This window comes from Haliotis rubra, unplaced genomic scaffold, assembly GCF_003918875.1.
Source record: "Haliotis rubra isolate DU_JTF1 unplaced genomic scaffold, ASM391887v1 Scf325, whole genome shotgun sequence".
Lineage (NCBI taxonomy): Eukaryota > Metazoa > Mollusca > Gastropoda > Lepetellida > Haliotidae > Haliotis > Haliotis rubra.
In genome coordinates, this window is record NW_025766997.1 from 1,134,806 (window position 1) to 1,156,147 (window position 21,342).

At 39.9% G+C, this 21,342-nt stretch overlaps 1 protein-coding gene across 1 annotated transcript; it reads right to left on the minus strand.

The window, feature by feature from the left end:
* Positions 1-6,616: 6,616 nt before the first annotated feature.
* LOC124283948 (prostaglandin E2 receptor EP4 subtype-like) lies at positions 6,617-12,403 on the minus strand. The gene is made up of 2 exons (XM_046719986.1): positions 11,576-12,403; positions 6,617-7,147 (listed from the first exon to the last, which is right to left on the minus strand). The coding sequence occupies exons 1-2, from the start codon at positions 12,401-12,403 to the stop codon at positions 6,617-6,619; spliced, it is 1,359 nt and encodes a 452-aa protein (XP_046575942.1).
* Between the last annotated feature and the right edge of the window lie 8,939 nt (positions 12,404-21,342).

A 21,342-nucleotide genomic window follows, 5' to 3' on the forward strand; every position in this document is an offset into this window, starting at 1 on the left:
TTGCTTCAGAACTAATTGCATTCCAGCACTTTCAACACCTTATACTGGTGATACTATAACATTAACTGCTACATTAGAACCATGCATATTTGTCTCATGACAGTCATGTGTGTGGCTAATATCTTTAATGATGTGCATGGCCAGAAAAGATGTTTTCATTTCAACCAATATGTCATAAACAGGTTTAATATTTATTTTCGTTATCTTCTGCGGACATCGGTTATCAAATAATAGAAGGGTACAATTTTGAATTTTACAAATTTTGTAGTAAACGCCAATGCATGCGTGGATGGATGGACTGGTGAATGCACATACATCTCTCTCTCTCTCTCTCTCTCTCTCTCTCTCTCTCTCTCTCTCTCTCTCTCTCTCTCTCTCTCACACACACACACATACACACTAACACAGACAGGCAGACAGACATACACACACATTTAAAGGTGCCTGTTATACAAATGCTGTCATACTCACTGCGTACCGACTCCTTGTGTAGAAACAGGACGTGTTGACAAGCGAGTGAGGGGGTCTATGTATACATACATACCTGTACACATACTTCACCTGGCGAGCAGATGTTACATCCAGTACTTGGCTCAGTATAGAGGCGTTATACTAACCTGGTTTATCCAACACAGCAAGCTGTCAGCGGGTTGTCCGCCTGACACAGACACAGAAACCCCATCAAGCTGTGAGAGACCTATAACGGTGGAGAGAGGAAATATGGGCCAGAACTATTTCCTCCTATCGCTTCGTCTTTCCCACGACAAGAACATCATTTGTACTAAGAAAAGAAACCATTATGGTAAGGTCTTTTTCAGGAATGTATAAAATGCATTTGGCAAAGTAACCTGTTGATCACTCTTTGCTTATTAACGTTCAGGAGTGAGTGAGTTTAGTTTTAAACGGCTTTTAGGAATATTTCAGCAAAAAAATCACGGCGGTTGACTTTGTACTCATGTGGAGAATCGAACTCAGATCTTCGGCGCGACGAGCGAACGCTTTAACCAATAGGCTTCTTCACAATCCCGATTGTTTTAAGTCTTTAACCCCTAGGCTAAACAGGAGAAAAATGAAGTAAAATCTATAGTATCCAGTCAATGTGTTTCATCATGAAGATATCCCATTAACATGTGCAAGGGTAGAATATCACACCTGTAAGCCTTCGATGCTATTAAATAATTTCCACTACAGTAAGAGAAGAAGGAAAACACGAAGAGACGAATCAATTTGCTAAGACCTTCACTTGATCTACCAAACCTCATGACCTTGAACTGCCCCCCCCCAGTCATGTTCAGTCCACGTTGATTTATTAGGTGTGTTTACTAAATCACTTTTCTTGGAGGGTACATTTACATTCTAAATGCTATAATGATCATAAAATAATAATTAGTTCCAAAATGAAAAATCTTTGTGTTTTATCTCCCCAGACAGAACATATTAAGCGTGCCATGAAACTGCAGGATAGGTGAAGCTAACACTTACTAAAATATACAAGTTCCCATTAATTCTTCCAATATTCAATATGGCCGCCACGGCAGCCATGTTGGAAATCTATTATAGCTATTAATCAGTCAGTTGTACTCTCAGTTTAATGAAATTTGGGATATGTGTTAAATGGTAAAAACTTTAAATTATGTATTCCTTTTTCGGGGGGACATTTTCAGTTTGATAACGCTCTTAAAGTCTCTCAAAATGCATTTCGTCGCGCACTATACATCTCCTCAGAAAACACTTGAACTTCCCATACCTGTTCCCATCAATGATGGCACCCAAATCTGCTCAATTGGTACGAATCTAAAGTTCAATATGGCACCATAGCAGCTGTAGAGCCTTACGTCACAACTGACGATCGGTTATTTCCGTCAAGCCTGGAAATGCCAGCGCCCTCTCTTGGCAGACTGGAATTGGCAGATACATTGACAAACCTATTTGTGGCCACTATTCAGACCAATATCTACTGTTCTAAACATTTCTACCATGTAATATGCTTTATCGTTTGAGATTGACTAAGGAAGCTAAAGTTGTAGGTATTTTTGCAATTACGACATCGCATCTGCTAAAATATCAGGATTGTAGTGTGGAGTTTTTAACAAATGAAGGACATTATTCTCCCTATAAGATGTATGCGGCTCAGAGTCACAAGTTTGAAAACGGAGGTAACTATAACAACGCTCTACAGTTCAACACTGGTAAAACATCGTTGAAATATATTTACTTAGTTCTTGTGATATTATTTAAAACCATGAACAATTGAGTGATAGGGGCGGTAGCCTAGTGGTTAAAGCGTTTGCTCGTCACACCGAAAGCTGGGGATCGATTCCCCACAATTTGGGTACAATATGTGAAGCCCATTTGTGGTGTGCCTGCCGTGATATTGCTGGAATATTGCTAAAGGCGGCGTAAAACTCACTCTGAGTTTGTCGTAAGGCGTTACTGCTACTTCCTTGATTGTCCGGTGCAGACTCGAACCTTTACAAATCGCTGGAATATTGCTTATTGTGGCGTTAAATAAACAAACAAAACATAAATCATCCAGGTGAGCTACAGTTCCATTTCACCATTTCTTAAACGCTGAGAAGATGTTTGTGTTTAGGGTTTTTTAAACGGAAATGACGTGAAGAAATATCTAACACTGCAAGAGCTTTTATCATGCTTACAGTGCTTTCATAGTGGGGACAGTACCCAGTCGTATAAGACGTGCAGAGTCGGGTCCCTTGGGCACTCCAAGAACTGTGATTGTTGGTTCGAATCCCAGTTTGCTCTGATTAAGGTGTCAGGTTTGTCAGAACCACAGGGATCTTCATCCCTTCTGGCCTAACTAAATACATTCTAAATGGCAGTGCGGTTGAAACCAAACAATGATCCATTAACTGACGACCATTGTAAGAACAAAGAGTTTGGTTGTTTCCTGGCAATGTGAATGGTTGCCACACAAGAGAGGTCATTAAAGTTTAACGCAATTTATTTTGAGCAGGGATAGCTTCCACATGCTGTTGTAATAATCTTGCAACTTTCATTTCCACACATATACACTTTACCAGTTGGAGGAAATCTGTTATAAGAAATAACAATTCACAAAGAAACAGTGTAAGATACCGAGCACTATCATAATAAACAACCCGGAGATTTCAGTAGAGTGAGTGAGTTTAGTTTTACGCCGCACATAGAAATATTCCAGCTATGTAACGGCGGTCTTTAAATAATCGAGACTGGACCAGACAGTCTAAGTAAACTTAGTATTATTCGTTACACTGCTATACTGAGCCTAACAAGCCCCAGTAGAAGGTCGCGTCAGCTAACCTTTTGAATTGACCAATCAGAACACAGCTTACAAAATCGCGACAGTTAACATTCGCAGATACCGTTTGAACTTTTACCTCGAAAACGTTTGTACTCGAATGCAAACCGAATTTTCATCACGATCGCTTCCGAGTGATACACATGGAGGACGCCATTATTCACAACAGTGAGTAAACAGTTGCTGTCAACTGGCGGAAACATAGGCATTGGCGGATCCAGAGGGGTGTGTGTGTGTGTGTGTGTGTGTGTGTGTGTTTCGAATCCCCCCCTTTTCAAAATGACTTAAGACCACATTGAAGAATGTTTTTGCGTTGGCGGAGCCAATGGCGGCTTCGAACCCCCTCTTTCAAAATTCCTGGATCCGCCCATGTAATAGTAACCATGTCATCAGAAACTGAGCCTAAGTTTACTTAGACTGGACCAGCGATCAACAGCATGAGTATCAATCTACGCGATTGAGATACGATGCCATGTGTCAACCAAGTCAGCGAACCTGACCACCCGATCCTAATCGCCTCTTAAGACAAACATGAGTTACTGAAGGTCAATTCTAACCCGGATATTCAGGTTTGATTCCGGTTGGAATAAACTGGACTAAGTACTGACCAACCATAGAGCTCTGTGACTTGGTTGATGGCGTAATGTCGTACCTGATGACCAGTTGGTTGTTCATGTCATCTGTCATGATGAACATGGAGATATTCAGTCGCTGACGCATACCGAGCGAAACATATTCTGGAAAATATCTACATGCAAGATACCTTTTTGGCATTAACATTATATAAGTTAGCCTTATATCTCGGAAATAAGCATTGCCTGTTTCAGGTTCACGGTAGTTAATGAACGCCGGGAAACATGATTTGGAACTGCTGGTCTTGTCACTCTTGTGGTTTTCTAATCATTGAAGTATATACCACCACAACACCTGACGCAAGGAAGACGCAAGGAAGTAGCAGGACACAATTTGGGTAGATAACGGTGTTTTGTATGTGCGTTTAAAACTCAACCCTTCAACACGGACAGCGGTGTTTTATGTTAAGTCAATATTACCTTTCAGCGCTTCAGCATGGATAAAGCTGTTTTCTATGTACTTTCATGTAAAAAGAAGACAGAAAATACAGTGCTGTCAGGAGTTCAGGCGTAACTCTTGATGTTACAACTTCATACAACTGAACTGGACTGTACATCACATTCTGAAATGGCACAAAATATTCTCTCTGACATTGTAAATGGTTCGGTTTCGGGATTAACACTTGTTTGGTTTTTTTAAGTAGTAACTATTTACCAGCCTCTATCAGCAAGCCCCCCCTCAAAAAAACCCCCAACCCCCCAAAAAACAACAACAACAGAAAACAAAAACAAAGACACAAAACAAAACAAACAAAACAAACAAAACAACAACAACAAAAACAACCAAAACAATTAAAAATATAAATGTAAAAATAAAAAATAGCGAAAAGTGACAACAACATAATGGTCGTTTGTTAAACAACTTTTTTATTCGGGTATCCAAATTTATGAGACAAACCACCAGAGTTGGTCTGTCGATTTCATGTGACTGTGCCAAATTTGGTTTTGTTGCAATTATTAGATTTTGTGTTAGTGAGCAATTCAGCGGTCTCAAATGAAATCAAACGGACTGTAGTAACTATTTTAACCTGTTCTTCATTTATCATCTTTTCACGTGAATTTAGACATTGACTGCTTTCAACGTTCAGCCCAACTTGTCCATGCAACTAATTAACACGTCCAACTATTCTGGCAACCCATCAACATCATGACCTTCTTACGTGTAAATTCACTTCCCCAATGTACGGACAACCACACGTTAAAGTAATAAAAGGCAATGTATTTGAACAGCTTTATTAAAGAAAAAACCAAACCATTTGTGCATACAATCATTGCAGGATGAAAGAAACCCAGCATCGATATCCGGTTCCGCTTGCTAACGAATTTGTCTGAGCAAATTGATCTAGTAATTGTTTTTGAAAATAACCTAATGCTTAGTTGGTCTGAGACAATGCCATCAATACCAGACTTCGACATCAAAGTCACGTTCATATCATTCTCGTCACGATCGAGACAGACAATTGAACATTCTGCTGTACAGTTGAATATTGGTCTGCAATATTACCTGAAGCTTAGGAGTTGTAGTGTCAATATATACTATGCCGTGTGACTAATCACAAAGGTTATGAAACACAGAGCACACTTCATCAGGCTTGGGACTTTCTTTCGGGATTATGGCACTGTAAACGTTGGGTAGGGCGGCAGGTGAAACGGAGGGGTGGGTGGGTGGGGGTGGGGTGGGGTGTCCCGTCGCTTAGGGGAGCATTGTGTTGATACAGAGTAGCATCTGGGCATGCCAGAAACATGTAATTGTGGGTTCGTATCCTTGTTTCTTGATTTGTCTGTACCATACCAGTGGGTTTTACTAACGTCGTAACCTTTTGTGTCTGCACTGTGGTTTTCCTCCAACCTTACAAATACTGTTCAAACCAACTAAACTCACTCACGTACTTGTGATGAAGGGTTGTCCTGTAAACATCGTGTACAAAAAGCAATCGATGTCAACAGACAAAGCAATAATATGTTTCTGGACAATTCCAGAATATTTCCTTGAAGGTTATGGGCCACATGTACACACAGCTTATATTAAAGGTTAACGGAATGTTATACCTAAAAGAAGGATAAACCTAATAATTTTAAAACTAATTGTTGCAGTAGGGTCTGCTATGAACATACTAATTGCTGCCCTCATTCGTAATATGAAGCTGTCTACCGGATTCGGTCACGGAAAAACTTAGGGCAGTTTGAGATGTAAAGCATGTCTGTGAACCTGTGGTTTTGAATGTACCAGAGTGAGAGTGAGTGAGTGAGTATGATTTTACGCCGCTTTTAGCAATGTTCTAGCAATATCAAGGCGGGGGACACCAGAAATGGGTGTTGGGAATCAAACCCGGGTCTACAGCATGAGGAACGGACGCTTTACCTACTAGGCTACCCCACCGCCCCGAATGTACCAGAAAAGACTGAAAACGAATAGTGTCCAAAGGAATACCTATAAGTATAGATTTTATAGTACCTAAAAGGAAATATGTCAAAATCATTTGGATTATTGAGGACACAAGTTCCTGATATTGGTTGGCTGACAGGGCTGAGCAGCTCGTGATGACACAAAGCAAATAGCTTCATATAATTACAGTACGTTCGCTGTTGCCACGTTTTCCTGCACTCTGTAATTGTTGTCGTTTTCCAAGGATTGATTTGGCTAAGTGTTCATATACTACATACGTCTGTAACACGCTAGAAACGTCTATATTCTCATGTCGTCTGCGGAAGCCATCTCGACATGGCTTATGCAAGGTCTATCAGCTAATTTCTCATCGCCCTCTCTTATGTCCGACCAATCACTGGTCGATTGTCCACCATAACAGCTATATTCCTTCATGGGAATCAGCAATGACCGACCGCTACCTTTCCGCTCGGCTTTCTTGCTCCCAGGGCTACAGCATCCCAAATCCTTAAAAATCTGCAACTTTTGGGATTTGGCATTGTCTGGATCACACTCTTCTTCAAACACGTCATCATCACTTGGCTTTGACGTAAGAGGCTCTGTTCTGGCCTTTAAATCCTTTTTTTCCAAGATGGCCGCCGATGTCGTCTGCTTTTTCTTGAAGCACAAAACACAGTAGACCAGACGCCAAATCCTGGTAAAAAACTCCTTCCTGAATAGTATGTAAACCCAGGGGTCAAGGATTTGATTCAAACAAGCCAGACGGATGACCCACAAATCCATGGCATGGTTAACTGGAAACTTCCCTGTTTGGTTGATAATCACCCGCACCTGAAAAGTAAAGAAGAAAACACTCATGTACCAGGTAGGCACTTCATGTTAAATGTCACAACTGCGGTTGGCCTACTTCTACACCAATGCATCAGCAGGCACGAACACTCTCGTGAAAACTGGGGACAGAAACTACCTCAGTAACATTTAAACATCTAAACAAACATTTTACTTCATGAACATGAAAACCCTTGATGTAGCCTAACAAAACAATGTGAAATGCCAATGTTTTAACCTTTACGCTCTTTAGGTTAAATAATGCTCAAACTCTATAACTGGTTAAAAGGTCATTTGGTAAGTTTTTGTTCTTATACGTCAAGGTATTTTGTTTGAGGTCACTAAGTTTAAATAAATAAATAAATTTAAAGATATGGACAGGCATGATATAAATACACACTAGAAATTTTTAATGAAGTTTACATAATCTGATATAGAAACACTAGCGAACCACTCATTACAAGATTATCGGATTAATGATTCGGTATGTAGAGTTGTTTAACAGCCAGTGAAAGGCTCAGTAAATATAATGATCATTTGGTAGTACAATGTTTTTTCAACATACGAGTAAGCTTGCGTCGATATTTGATTGGTTCGATTTATTGCTCTAAGTATTTCGGCCTCATCAATTCCAGGCTAGGTAATCTTTTGTTTGAGAATCAATCTACACACGTTATTGTGTATATGACAAACTTTCTGTGTATTACTAAATGAACCATAAACATACGTCCATGAAAGTGTATTTTAGGTATATGATAATATAACCGGTACCTACTCATGTGATTGTTTCATGCCTGGCGTATGTTGACCGGTTGAGGCGAAAACATTGTATTGGACGTGGTGGTCCTTCAGGTGATTTGGTTGATAGCGTGTTACTGTACCCTTTCTACATTTTAATTTATAGGTGTAATTAACACTTCATTCAATCATTCATTGTCGTATTAAATTTCGGATATAACGCATTAAGTTCACCTTCAATAAATTCCTATCCATACAATACATATAACACAGATTGGGTGGGTTTTCTGTGACACGGCTCCCCGTCAAATTAGATCAGAGAGACAGAGGTTACACTATAAAAATGTATATGTATGGATATACTACAAATTTATGGTCCCTTGGTTATACCCTAACGTCCTTCCGGGATTGTGGTGGAGGGTTGGGGGGATTGATATTCATTATCGTGAATACTACAACGAGCACAATGACTTGCAGAGCCGTTAATATGGCACATCTACAGCATGTGTGACAAAATACCCCTGGAGAGTATTGGTTAATCAATAATTGCAAAGTTCTCTTAATGACTGCTTGTTGAATTCGACTGTTCAAGACTTTTGGTGACTTGGTGGCATGTTTAACCCACAGTTTCTAAACAAATAACACGAAGAACGCAGCTGTGGTGTATTGGATAGAGCCTCTGCCCAGAGAGCGAAAAGTCGGTTTGAGCAAAAGAAGTTAAACTATGGTACTTATTGTTGACCTGCCCGATGTTGGTTATTTGGTGTTAAAACAATGACTGGTCGGCTCGTAGTTAGTTTCTTGTGTTTGAGATAGAACTGACCCCTAGCAACCTATACTGGTCGTGAGTGGCTACTTTGTAAATGGTCAGACTCGGTGACTTGGTTGATAGCGTAACGGTCATTGAACCCCCACAGTCTGGTCTCTTTGCCCGCATTGGCGTTGTCCAAACTCATTTAATTTTAAGCCCTTGACATGAGCTGGAATATCCCTGGAAGAAGGCGAAAAACAATTTCGGATATGCCCTTTAAAAGTTTTGGAAAGCTTCACCGAGGTTGCAGCTCTGATTGAAGAACAATCTAACACGAGTTAGATTGTACATCCAAAGTAGGGTAACGTAGACAGCCAAGGGTGGAGACCTGACCATATAGGCAGTCGTGAGGTGGCTGATGTAGTGTAACTGCATCCTGATGTAATTAAATCTCTCCTTCATTGTTTCCCCATACGCCGTAGTGTACAACTTCCTTATTGTAACATTAAACAAGAGTAACTATTTTCAGCTGATGCATATGACAATGCTCTATATTTTTTTAATTCTGTTGTCAAAACAAGTAACTTCAACCACGTATACAAAGTATATTCTTTTGCATACACTCATGGCATACACTTATATTGCTACATTTTCAATTACAGTTATTTGCTCGCTTAAATGTTTCCCGACTTCCAAAACGGAAGTGCAACAACAGGAGGTGGATACTTTGTGTGAAAGCTACACGAACCATATGCTAGATATTGGCGCCCGCAAACTGGAACATGGGGAAATCATCTGTAAATTTCAATGCAGTCCTTCTTGCCATTCTCCGGGGCTGGTACATTACATTAACTAGTCAAACTTCGAGGACTACTTAAGAATACTTAGTTTGGAAAAAAAAATGAATGAAAGTCGAAAAGACGTTTATAAAATTGTTACAAAGAATATATGTTTTGACCCATGGAAATTATATCAAGATTTGTATACAAATTACAGAAGCGGGTCCAGAATATTGGAAAATTGCGATCACAGATTATATTCATATTTTTTTAGTATTTTAGATTCATATTTCTAATGTGGCATGGAAGATTTGTCAGCGACACTACTGCGGTCTTATAAAACAGTCAGATGACGACGTGAAAGTGTTTTGCCCTAATTGCCACACAGCCATTTTTCATATATGCATCACAAAAAAGTCATTTTCCGCCAAGAAAATCACACAAATGTCTACCCCAGGCAGTGTAATAAATTCGACATGACGTTCTTCCTGTATTCCAAACACAGAGACGTACTAGTGATTAAAAATATGTCAAAGACGTTGCTGTGAACAAAACACCGAAGAATGTTTACAATGTCGATGCAGCAAAACACGTGATTAACGACGTGCAAACAATCATTTTCATTGGTCAAATTATGCCAGAGTTAACCAATGAAATAGCCGATGTTTGGGGTAACAAGTCTGAACAATTAGAGAAACCTGCTATTCAAGGACGGTCGGTAATTTGACTTTTTGCTTTAAAAAAAGACCCATTTGCGTCACAGCAAACAAAACGTGGATAAACTTACAATACCAACATTACTACTCTTCCCAAAGACAGATCAGGCCGCCAAAGATGAATGTGTTCTGCATCGATGGAACTATTTTGTCCTTTACTCAGAATGGAATCTGACGTTTAAAATCATAACAACTTTAACTTAAATTTCACTATGAAAAATAATTGCGTTGTTTATAATTCACTAAAACATAGGAAACGTTTTAATATATTATTGATAATGTAAACACTTGCCTCTATAATGCTAGTGACTACAGCACGTTCTTATTGATGAAATGCATCAAAAATTATAAAGTAACGTGGGTGAGATCCCGTTATACTGGAGGCCTTCTCATCAAACAAGGCCAAGGAGAACTGCACATACTGTCATGATCAATTGCTTATATGATATCGTCTCTAAATATTATTAATCGTTATCGGAGCGACTGAGCTCCGAAAAAGACAGAAACGGTATTTACGCTGCCCATTAGGTATTGATTTTGGTTTGTTTGTTTTTTTATTTCTGGAATATCTGCTACATGCCGGGAGGTTTGTTCTACAAAGAAGCAGTTCTGGTCTAAATGGCTCTTAATTCAGTTGCTAACCATACCTACAGCAGTGATATGAATAATGGTTACACATGATATGATTTATGATTAAGTATTAGACATTTACTCTCCTGTCGTTTGACATTTATTAATATCAACGGTTTGTTTCTAAATGAGTGGGTGAGATGGGCATCACATGTCTGCTTTACCCGTTTACCCCTGTGGTGAAACTATCGCAAAATAACTGAAGCAAATTGGAATTCGAACCCACGATCGTAATTTTCACGATCGTTAACTGAGTGAGTGAGTGAGTGAATATGGTTTTACGCCGCTTTCAGCAATACTCTAGCAACATCACGGCGGGGGACACCAGAAATGGGCTTCACACATTGTACCCATGTGGGGAATCGAACCCGGGCCTTCGGCGTGACGAGCGAACGCTTTAACCACTAGGCTACCCCACCGCCCCCTAAGTTAACTGGATTAGTCGTACCCCGTGTCTTTAATGTATAAACAGCACATGCACAGCACATTGCTTTGTAACTATGAATAGTGATAATAGTTCTGACAGTTTTAATAGATGGCATTGCATTTCCATAACTACTCTTTCTCTCCAGAAATACATGCAAACATCACTCTCCAGATTCGATGACTGCTGTTAGTTACATATATTGTTGTACTGAAGGGATGGCTGAATGAGGAAGGACTTGATTATTTTTGCACAAATTTGATCGTGTTCAAGATACTCATCACTTTTCGAACTCACACCTTGATATTACTTAATTACTGTTAAAAGATGTGTGCATTAAACTCACTCACTCATTAACTCACGCACCTGTCTAAAGAGAGAAAGTGTACCTACCATTAACGGTGCATAACAGGTGGCAAATACGAGTATTATACCAGCAAGGAGAACCATCATTTGAGCTTCGTTATCCAGCTGTCCAGATTGGCTGTATTTGTGGCTCATGTTCAGCTTCCTCCTCATCTGAGCCAGAACACACATGACAGCTGCGTTACACAGTGCGGTCATGAGAATCACCACCAGACCCACACTGGCATAGAAATACGTGAACAGCTTGTCCGTTACCTTGTCCCCGGTCCAGTCAAAGAAGCACCAGGTTCCTGGAAACTGAAGAACGTTCGTGCCAAGACCCATCAGAGGCAAGCAGGACACCACGAATGCAAATAACCACACACCTGCTAAAATGAATATCACCTTTCCCGACGAAAATTTGGCTTCGTACTCGTAGGGGTGTATAATGGCCACGTACCTCTCAACAGCCATCACACCGACAATTAAAACAGTCGCCATCCCAGCAAATATCATCATGAAAGAGAAGTAGTTACACAATGGCTGTCCTCCAAGCCACCTCCGGCCATTATTGTACACCATGATGGTGACAGGGGACACGGCCGCCGTCCCGAACAGATCTGTACAAGCTAGCCCTCCAACCAGTCTGTAAAACACTGTTCGTTTGTGACTGTTCCTTGAACGATATAAAACTATCAACGCCAATACGTTCCCGAAGACTCCGCTGGCAAACATGATTGCAGGTACCGCGACGACTAATAAGGGCTGGATCTGTCTTGTTGATGGACTGGAAGAGTTACTGTTGTTGCTGCTTTCATTAAAGTCAGATGTATAGTCGCTCAGGTAAAGCTCAACTGAATTTGAGCTATTCTCCATATTGAGGTAAAACGCAAGGGCTGATTCCAAACAATGTTTCCAAAAGCTGCAAATGAAAAGCTTGGTTTTAGGGTTTGAAAGGAATACAACTCCGTCAGCTTGAAACACTAATCAGGAACCCTTCATGAAACCATCAACACGTCGCTTCAAAGAGTAACCTGTATAGGTAGAACCGTTAAGTATTTTGAAGTTTCACTTACATGTCGAGCATCAATACACTCCGTAATGTTTGACTTTAGAGATGACTTCCTTTGCACGTCCAAGAATATTGTAGTTTCAGAAACTCTCAGAATAACTCGTGGTGTCTACGTGAACTTTTGCCACCTGTCTTTTGATCTCTCGTGCCACCTGACTTTGCCTCCTCGAACCTCCGTAGATTCCCCACAGAATAGCTCATCAAGTATCAAGCATTGAAAGCTGTGTTCCACGTAAACGCCGTGTATATTCCACACTCGCCCAATCTCATCAATGCGTTTCCTGTTGAATTGTACGGCTTCTAATTTCCAGCAGAAACAACTGGAGAGTTATGATAAAACACACCCAGAAGGCGAACTGCGACGTTGTTTGCTCATAATTCTGCGTATATAACATTAATCTTGTAGAAGTGTGAGATGTTTGGTCCGGTCCTGAATCAGAGAACCATTTCCTCAACAACTGTTTCCATTGGTGCAATGGGACTTCGTATGATCAGTCATAAGTAGAGCAATTCCTCGAACTAAGTCTCCAATACTCTCTGGCTCTGTCGAGTTAATAACCGGACTGTTTAAAGCGGCCCTTGCGATTAGGGAACAAATTCCAAATGAGCGGGATTTCCCTGTGCAAACACGAGAGCATGGACGTAAAAAGTCGGAGCGTAACATTTAGCGGTTCCGAGACTGAATGAAAAACACCATCGAGTGTTTATAAAGCGGGCGAGCGTGAGTACTGCCCGTACTGCTTGTCCGATTGATTTGTAAAGCGTGCCCCAGTGTTAGTTACAAATCTGCAAGGTTGGACTTAATTGACGCGCAGCCAATTGTAATACTATTGATTTACAGTTCTTCCAAAGATAAACAATTCTAATTTCAAAAGTTGGAAATTGTTTGCATCCAGCTTTCGGATCGCCATATCAGGAAGAACTAAAGTAGTTATCAATTTGGTTTGCGTTATTTCTTAACGGTGATGATAAAGTCAATAGATAATTTGTTTTCAAGCTTCATTAGCCTTTCTGATATAACAACTGAATACAATTTCTTGTTTTATAATTAAAGGTTGGCCCATGAACGTTTATATTGCTTCAAGTAGGAGTATCTTTGATTCCTTTTTTCAGTAAAACAAAAGACCAATAAAGCGGTAAGTGTACAGGTCTGGCACTCCTGACTGAAAACCATGTCTCCTAATTTGGTTTAAACTTGTGTTACAATGTTTTGCATCAGCATAGTAGTTTTAGCATAGAGCACATCGTCATGGTAATCTTTTCGGTGTGGATGGTACATTCAGTAATCCCAGATGTGTCAGATATACACTTACACATCCTGCAGTGAAAGATGTTCTACTTAACAAAACCAATTATCTAATCTAGCGGACATATTGTCTACGAATGTATTTGTGCGTCTTAGAACGTGTTTCTATCATGGTGAGATTTCGGTATCACAAGTTATAGTGTCAGAGAGTAGAGACCAGAGTTAAGGTGGCCATCCCATGGTAAATGAATGAACGGCATGTTTACACATTCAGGTCAGTTGTGTTGTGATATATGCTAATTTATAAATATATGCCATCTGTATGCCCTGACCCTGGAGCTGGTGTGTCTTCTTGACCAGTATTCGCTTGCGCATGACGATCTTAGCACTAAGACTCTCATGCTTTAACATAGAGAACAATTGTCGCCTTTAGATCGCTATGTGTAAGTGGATCCGAGGATAGCCGTTCATCATTGCCTGCTCACAGCATTGACTCAAGTACCCGTGTGTTTAGAGGTTATTAGCGACTTGTAGAAAAGTCAGTGTGGTTCTAGCGGCTGAAGTGTGCACAATGACATGTGTCAACCAAGACCGGGAGCCTGACCATTCGATTCCGTTAGTCGCCTGGACAGCATTGTTTGCTGAAGAATATTCTAACCCGGATCTTCACTTGTCGGTCAGGAGGTAACAGCTAAAAGCTATAGGTAGAGACTGCGGAAGTTTCTGATCTGAAGAGTGTATGCAGATGTCATGCCGAAAGCTATACATAGTGGTAAACGAGGTATCAAGCTTACCTTCACTGCACTGAATAGCTTGAATGGCATCCATGGTTAGATGTGTATACAGGACACAGCTGTCAGGTGTTAAAATCAGTATATAGAACTTGGCAAGTGTGCATGATAAGGATGTCAAGATGTATTGGATATACAAATACATCATTCAGTATTGGAAATCGTCCTTCATGAGGAGCTTTTTTGTATTTTGAGTATATATGGAGGGACACCAGTGTCCGAAGTTAAAAAGATTCTCACAAATAAATGTAGACATAATCGAGGGTTGTTGTTATGTCAGACACTATTATAAAGGTTCTTCAGACTTAAGGCAGCTCTTAGCATGACCAAACATAAATAGAACCTCAAGGGTGCCCACCGAGCTTTAACCAATGTCCTTTTGCCTCAGCTAAAAGTTACTCGCGGGTGCTATTTTAAATGTGACTTAGCTAAAAGATGCATTAGCGAGTTAACAGTATTTTAAGAAAAATCTTCGAATACTATAAATAGTAACTAAGATTGCAGATCGATATTTGCTTCGATATAATGAATTCAGGAACGTCTAACTGAGACGATATATAGTGCAAACAAAGCTTTCAAATCTGTAACTGAAATTCGGCCGGGGAAAGACTCCCGTTACAGATCGCCTATACTTTTAAAAGCCGCTGTGGTGACACCAATTGAGCACGACCCCACGGACCGCTCTCATGTGTGTACAAGCAGTAGGATCTTCTACCGTTCTAAATGTCAGGTGTTTCTTCAGTGAAACCTTAACCCGGTTTAAACAAACCTCATCCACGTATCCTTTCTTAAATGTCTATATGACACCATGCCTACCTCTGTTTTCCAAGGGCGGTAGGGTAGCCTAGTGGTTAAAGCTTTCGCTCGTCACGCCGAAGACTCGGGTTCGATTCTCCACATGGGTACAATGTGTGAAGCCCATTTCTGGTGTCCCCCCGCCGTGATATACCTAGAATATTGCTAAAAGCTATATTCACTCACTGTTTTCTACCTGAGAACTCGATATCTTCAGTACTCTTATGTGATCCTCTTTCGAACTCCATTCCTTCTGAAACAAGTTGAATCATTATGTTTTATTGATGCAATGCTAGTTTATCTGTAAATATGAGACCGATGTACAAGTCGCTTGAAACGGAAGTAATATGCTGTATGTCGAAATTACTTTTACTCTCTCTTTCACTGAAACGATGACAAAATTTAGTAAGAAAATGTATACTAAATAAAATGCTACCGATATAACAGGACTTGTTTTGTGAACATCTGGTGTCATTACTAATTTTCATTAATCCATTTTTAAAAATCTCCCTCGCTATTTACCTGTAACACCCCATGTACCGGTGGATAATCGATACTAGTTATTCTCTGGATAATCGATACTGGCGTTGGCGTAAGATATTTCTCATGATAATTCATTTCATATGAAAAGAATCCAATATTAACCATACAAAACCTAATGATCCTTGATCGTCCAGCATATGTCATACGGGCTGTATATTTCGATTGGGCAGGTATTATTCTGGCCATTGTTGACCAGTCGTTCTGCAACAGAAGCCATATTCAGGTTGCGGTTGACCCTAAGAAAACAGTAAGACGATCCTCGGCTCAACCACTCCGACAAATATCCATGTAAATTAATTAGCTTCAACCAACAATTGATCCTCAGGCACAGAGTCTGTTCTTTGTTAACAGAATATTCTGAAGGAATTGACCAGATCCTCCGAACGTGCGACCTCAAAGCTTTATGTCTGTTATGACGTAATGCCAAACTGCCCGAAGCTCTACAATTACAATTTTCTCAGCTTACTTAGTTGAATTTGTTTAATCAGATACCACTACAGCATGTTCCAGAGTCTTCTGTGGTCGGAGCTGATTTCCGGGGAAGATTAACTACATATGGAAGCAATGGTTGTGTTTCCCCGCATCCAATCATTCATGGCCATCAGTACCAAACATGATCCTCATCAATCCAGGCTTCAAATTGGCTGTATAGAAATGTGTGAATGTTACCCGTTTTGCATTTTTTCCACCTTTTTGAGTTACCCTTTGATCTTTATTCATTTGCGTTTTTATCTAAGACTTGCAAACGTTTGTTCATGTAATACTTGAAGTTAAATTCAACAGTTCACGATGTCTTCGGACTGTTTCTTCAACAAGTTCTACATTTTACTTGACAAAGTCACGAAGTAATATCCTTCTCGGACGTGCCAGTATTTCACCATGTTTTCATTCTGGTCTTCTTCATATTGTTTACATAAAAGTCAAAGAGACCAGGTTTTTTCTTCATCGTTTCTTCGCACTTCACCTGATGATGTAGCAAACTAGATTCAACCTTGGACGTGACCACGCTTCTCACTGAAATTGTCCTCGACCAGTTGTGCTGTGAAACGTCGAGCAGGGTAATTCTTCTAATGGTCCCATGATGCCCTTACCAGAGGCAATATTACTGTTCTAACGATCGCATACAAATAGTTATTTGATGTCATTTGGTATTATGCACATGTCTTCCCAGAGGTGTAACAGTGTGAATGAAAGGATTAATACTCTGCTCCTAATAAACATAAGGGGAAGAGGAAAGACGCCATACAAGGCAGATATGTTTATTCTGCTGATTTTTCTTAGGCGAAAGAGATTTGTTGGATGAAATTAAACTTTCATTCACCCGTTCTACTTGTTGTAAAAAAGATCACTCAAGACGACGTCAATATTCATAGTTGATAATGATCTGGAGTCTGTACTAATTCTTTTACTACTGTAGCCTTACTTCCAAACACAAAGTTGTGGAATCAAGAGTTGTGCCCAATAATGCAGCTTCACTGCTTCAGTACAAGCAGTATTCGACACGAAGAGGAGCTCAATATAACTAAACTTTATCGTCAAGGGGCACGGATGGCCCATTTGTCTAAGGTGCTGTAAATTCCTCTTGAGATATACATCCCTTGAGCGTGCTAGAAACCAAAGAATCGTGGGTTCAAATCGCAGATTTGTGCTCTGTTATATTCTAGGTGTGTGAACACTGTACATGTGCTCGTGGGGTTCGACCTAAATGACTAATATCTGCATTTCTTCAACCTGACACGCTGAGACTATTCAGTCAATGCGGTTCAAATCGGCATGAAACCATACTCACTTGTAATTATGGATAACTGTTGAATATTATTACCTGCAAAGTCAATACCATTCACTCACATGTATTTAAACGGCTGATGAAGACATTCAAGACCGCCAGGGGAATGTTGGCACTTTCGTGAGGCTACATATTTATTTGAATGGGTTTTTTTCAATAACAAAAACAGGGGTATTGTTGTACACATTCAAATGTGGATGCTACGGGTTGGCACGGTGCCAAGACCACCTTGTGTCATCAGAGTTGCTGTAGTGAGTGTGTGTACACATGTAGATTACTAAACAACTCTCCGTTACACAATGTTTATTGTAGTTTTCATTGTATTTCAGAACGTATCGAACGAGGCATACATACGTAAGGGTGAGGGCAGGCGGATACGTGTTGAGTGTGGATGGATTCTGCTGTTGAAATTGTTGAAGGTGGATTTATTCTGCTGCTGATGTTGCTGAAGGTTGATGTATTCTACTGTTTTGGTTGCTGAAGGTGGATGGATTCTGCTGTTTCGGTTGCTGACGGTGGATGGATTCTGAAGCTGTTTCGGTTGCTGAAGGTGGATGAATTCTGCTGTTGTGGAAGGTGGAAGGATCCTGTTGCGGAAGGGTGATGGATTCTGCTGTTCAGGCTGTTGAAGGTGGATGAATTCTGCTGATGGTGAATTCTGCTGTTGGTTCTGCTGTTGTGGTTGTTGAAGGTGGATGAATTCTGCTGTTGTGGTTGCTGAAGGTGGATGGATTCTGCTGTTTGTGGTTGCTGAAGGTAGATTTTTCCGTTTCCATGCAATTCTGCTGTTTCGGTTCTTACAGTATGGTACTGCCGTAGTGACGTAATAGTGTAGCTGAAGGCATTTATCAGTTACCTCCCCTGTAGTATTGTCACCTGTTAACATGGTAAATACAGACAGATGAACGCATTATTAAGATTTCAGACACTCATTTAATTTGGATTTATATAGTCAGCAGGTCATCCATGCATGTATAGGAAGTATTCAGAATGCTACTTTTTAAAACTGGATTCTCATATATCTATATCTCCGATTGTTTAAACAGCGATGAGATTTAGAAATTCAAAATTGGTGTAAAAATCAATAGTTTAACATTTCTTTGCCATTATAGTTCTTATAAATCATTATTAACTACAGAATTCTATTTATATCAAACTATAGATAAAGATTTAAAGTTGTTCTCGAAGTTTCGTATACTTTCTCATTACCTGAAGATTCCGTTATAAAAGCGTGATCTGCTATGTGATAATGACAATATGGTTCAAAGATGAATTTCATTTCAGTTTGGATTGTCCTTACTATAATGTTAGCAGAAATAAATTCATTCCAAAATATTTTCATCACTTGAAAACTACAACAGCTTATGACTTCAACAAATGCTAATATTTTGAAGGGTAAGGAAATCTTTATGCCCTGGTTTGCATTTGATTTCGTGTGTTATATAAACCGATTTATCATTTTTGTACAATATAATAATAATAATAATAATGCTCATTTTTATTTGTGTTATCATTGTAGCTATCCCATATTTTGCAGTTGATGTGTTATATAAACCGATTTATCATGTCTTGTTTCTATATAACTAGGTCTATATTATTCTATACACTGTACTTAAAGCAAATATATTTTGTTTGTTGCGTTTAATGAGGAATCTTTGTTTCTACAAAAGTACACATTATTCACTAAACTGAATGCCGTTATAGTGTGCTGTATGACGGTTAATGAGGTATGTTTGTTTCTAGAAAGGTACATATTATTCACTACACTGAATGCAACTGTTGTGTTTTGTATGACGGTTAATGAGGAATGTTTGTTTCTAGAAAGGTACATATTATTCACTACACTGAATGCAGCAGTTGTGTTTTATGACGGTTAATGAGGAATGTTTGTTTCTAGAAAGGTACATACAGTGTAATACTCACTACACTGAATTTAGATATATTGTGGTTTTGTATGACTGGTTTTAGCCATAAACAATGATAACTGAAAACATATCTAGGGAACATAATGATGCCTTTGTGGAGAATAAAAAGTTATGAAGAACACAACCACCGAATAGCTTCAACCAGAGTGACCACACAACATGCCTACTACAACCCAGGTGCCCCCTGAATCCCAGCACTATAACTACACGGGACAGCACTGGCCTTAGTGGACAATGGACAATGTCATCTTCTGGACAATGTCATCTTCTAACTTCGGACCAGCGTTAGGCGTGACATATGACCAATATCGATTCAATATCGCTGGGTTTGTTGGACAAAGATGGTTAATCTTTGATGTATTCCCTCGTGAGTGGATATTGCTTAAATAGTGTATGAATATTTTGCTACCTCACTTTAGACGAGACGGCCAAGTTGTCGGGAGACAATGGACGGTTGTGGGGTTTGCTGCGGCCCTTTGACATATGTGTTGTATCATATTTATACCATTGCATTTGATCAAGAACTTTAAGAATATGCTCTCTTGGGTTACAACCAACGTTAATTCACCTTCATTTGATATATTCGATTCTGTGTGTTTATACATCATTGCTCTCTCTCTTGTGTAAAGTGATCTATTGTATGTTCGCTGAGAGATAGCATATATAGGGACATCCTAAAATGGAAAAATTTCAAATACTGGATTCTTCATAAATCCCCTCTCACAGTTTGACATTTCATATTGAAAGTCTATCTTTTCTGTACCACGTTACTGTCTGTCTGTTTATTAATTGCGCAAATAAAATGATTATTCTATTTGGGTCATACTGAGTGCAGGATACGAGAGTGAGAAAATTTGTTGGAATAGTAATGCTAACGAATATAATATGCCCTTTATCCCATTGTTACCTGTAGCTGTAAATACCATCTTCCTCTTCCTTTCTCTTAGCCCTAATGAGCTGATTAGATTGATGAGTGATTGTAGGCATAGTCCGTGATTGGTAGTGACTGCATAAGAAGGTAAGGTGAGGTGAAATTGGGTTTAACGTCGTGCTTGCGTGTGTATGTGTATGTGCGGTTGCTTGTACTAGCCCAGACTTAAGCTGCTTTTATAGGGCTAGCCCACTGAGATACCATGCCGCAGTGATGCATGAATACCCCCACTCAGACACATTATACTGACTCCGAGCGGACCAGTCACTTGTTGTACCCAATAATGCCGAGCGCCAGGCAGGGACCAACAAGTGCCATATTTTAACGTCTTTTGGTATGACGCGGTCGGGGATCGAACCCGCGACCTTCCGCTCTCCGGGCGGACGCTCTAACCACTACACCACGGAGGCTGTCGACTCTACATAAGAAAGGAACAAGAACTGTTTTTTCGATGGTTAAGTAAGGAATACTGTTACCATAGTGATCCAGATCTCAGGATTCGGGTTTCGTCCAGGGATCCATCCATGTAATTTTGTTGACATCAAGTTTTCAAATGTACGCTTTTTTTGCCAGTTTTGTTTCAAGGATGATTTATTAGAATAACACTAACACTAACGAACACGGCATGTAACCCGTGCTAACTCTTACACCACTATTTTGACACATCTCGGAAGAAATGTGAACTCATTCTGTCCAGTAGGATGGAGGGCGGTGGGGTAGCCTAGT

Excerpts from the sequence above, each read along its gene's own strand:
- LOC124283948 (XM_046719986.1), bottom strand. The coding sequence starts at position 12,403 with ATGGAGAATAGCTCAAATTCAGTTGAGCTTTACCTGAGCGACTATACA. Across the intron at positions 7,148-11,575 it reads CCTGTTATGCACCGTTAATG|GTGCGGGTGATTATCAACCA; the intron begins GTAGGTACACTT and ends TTTACTTTTCAG.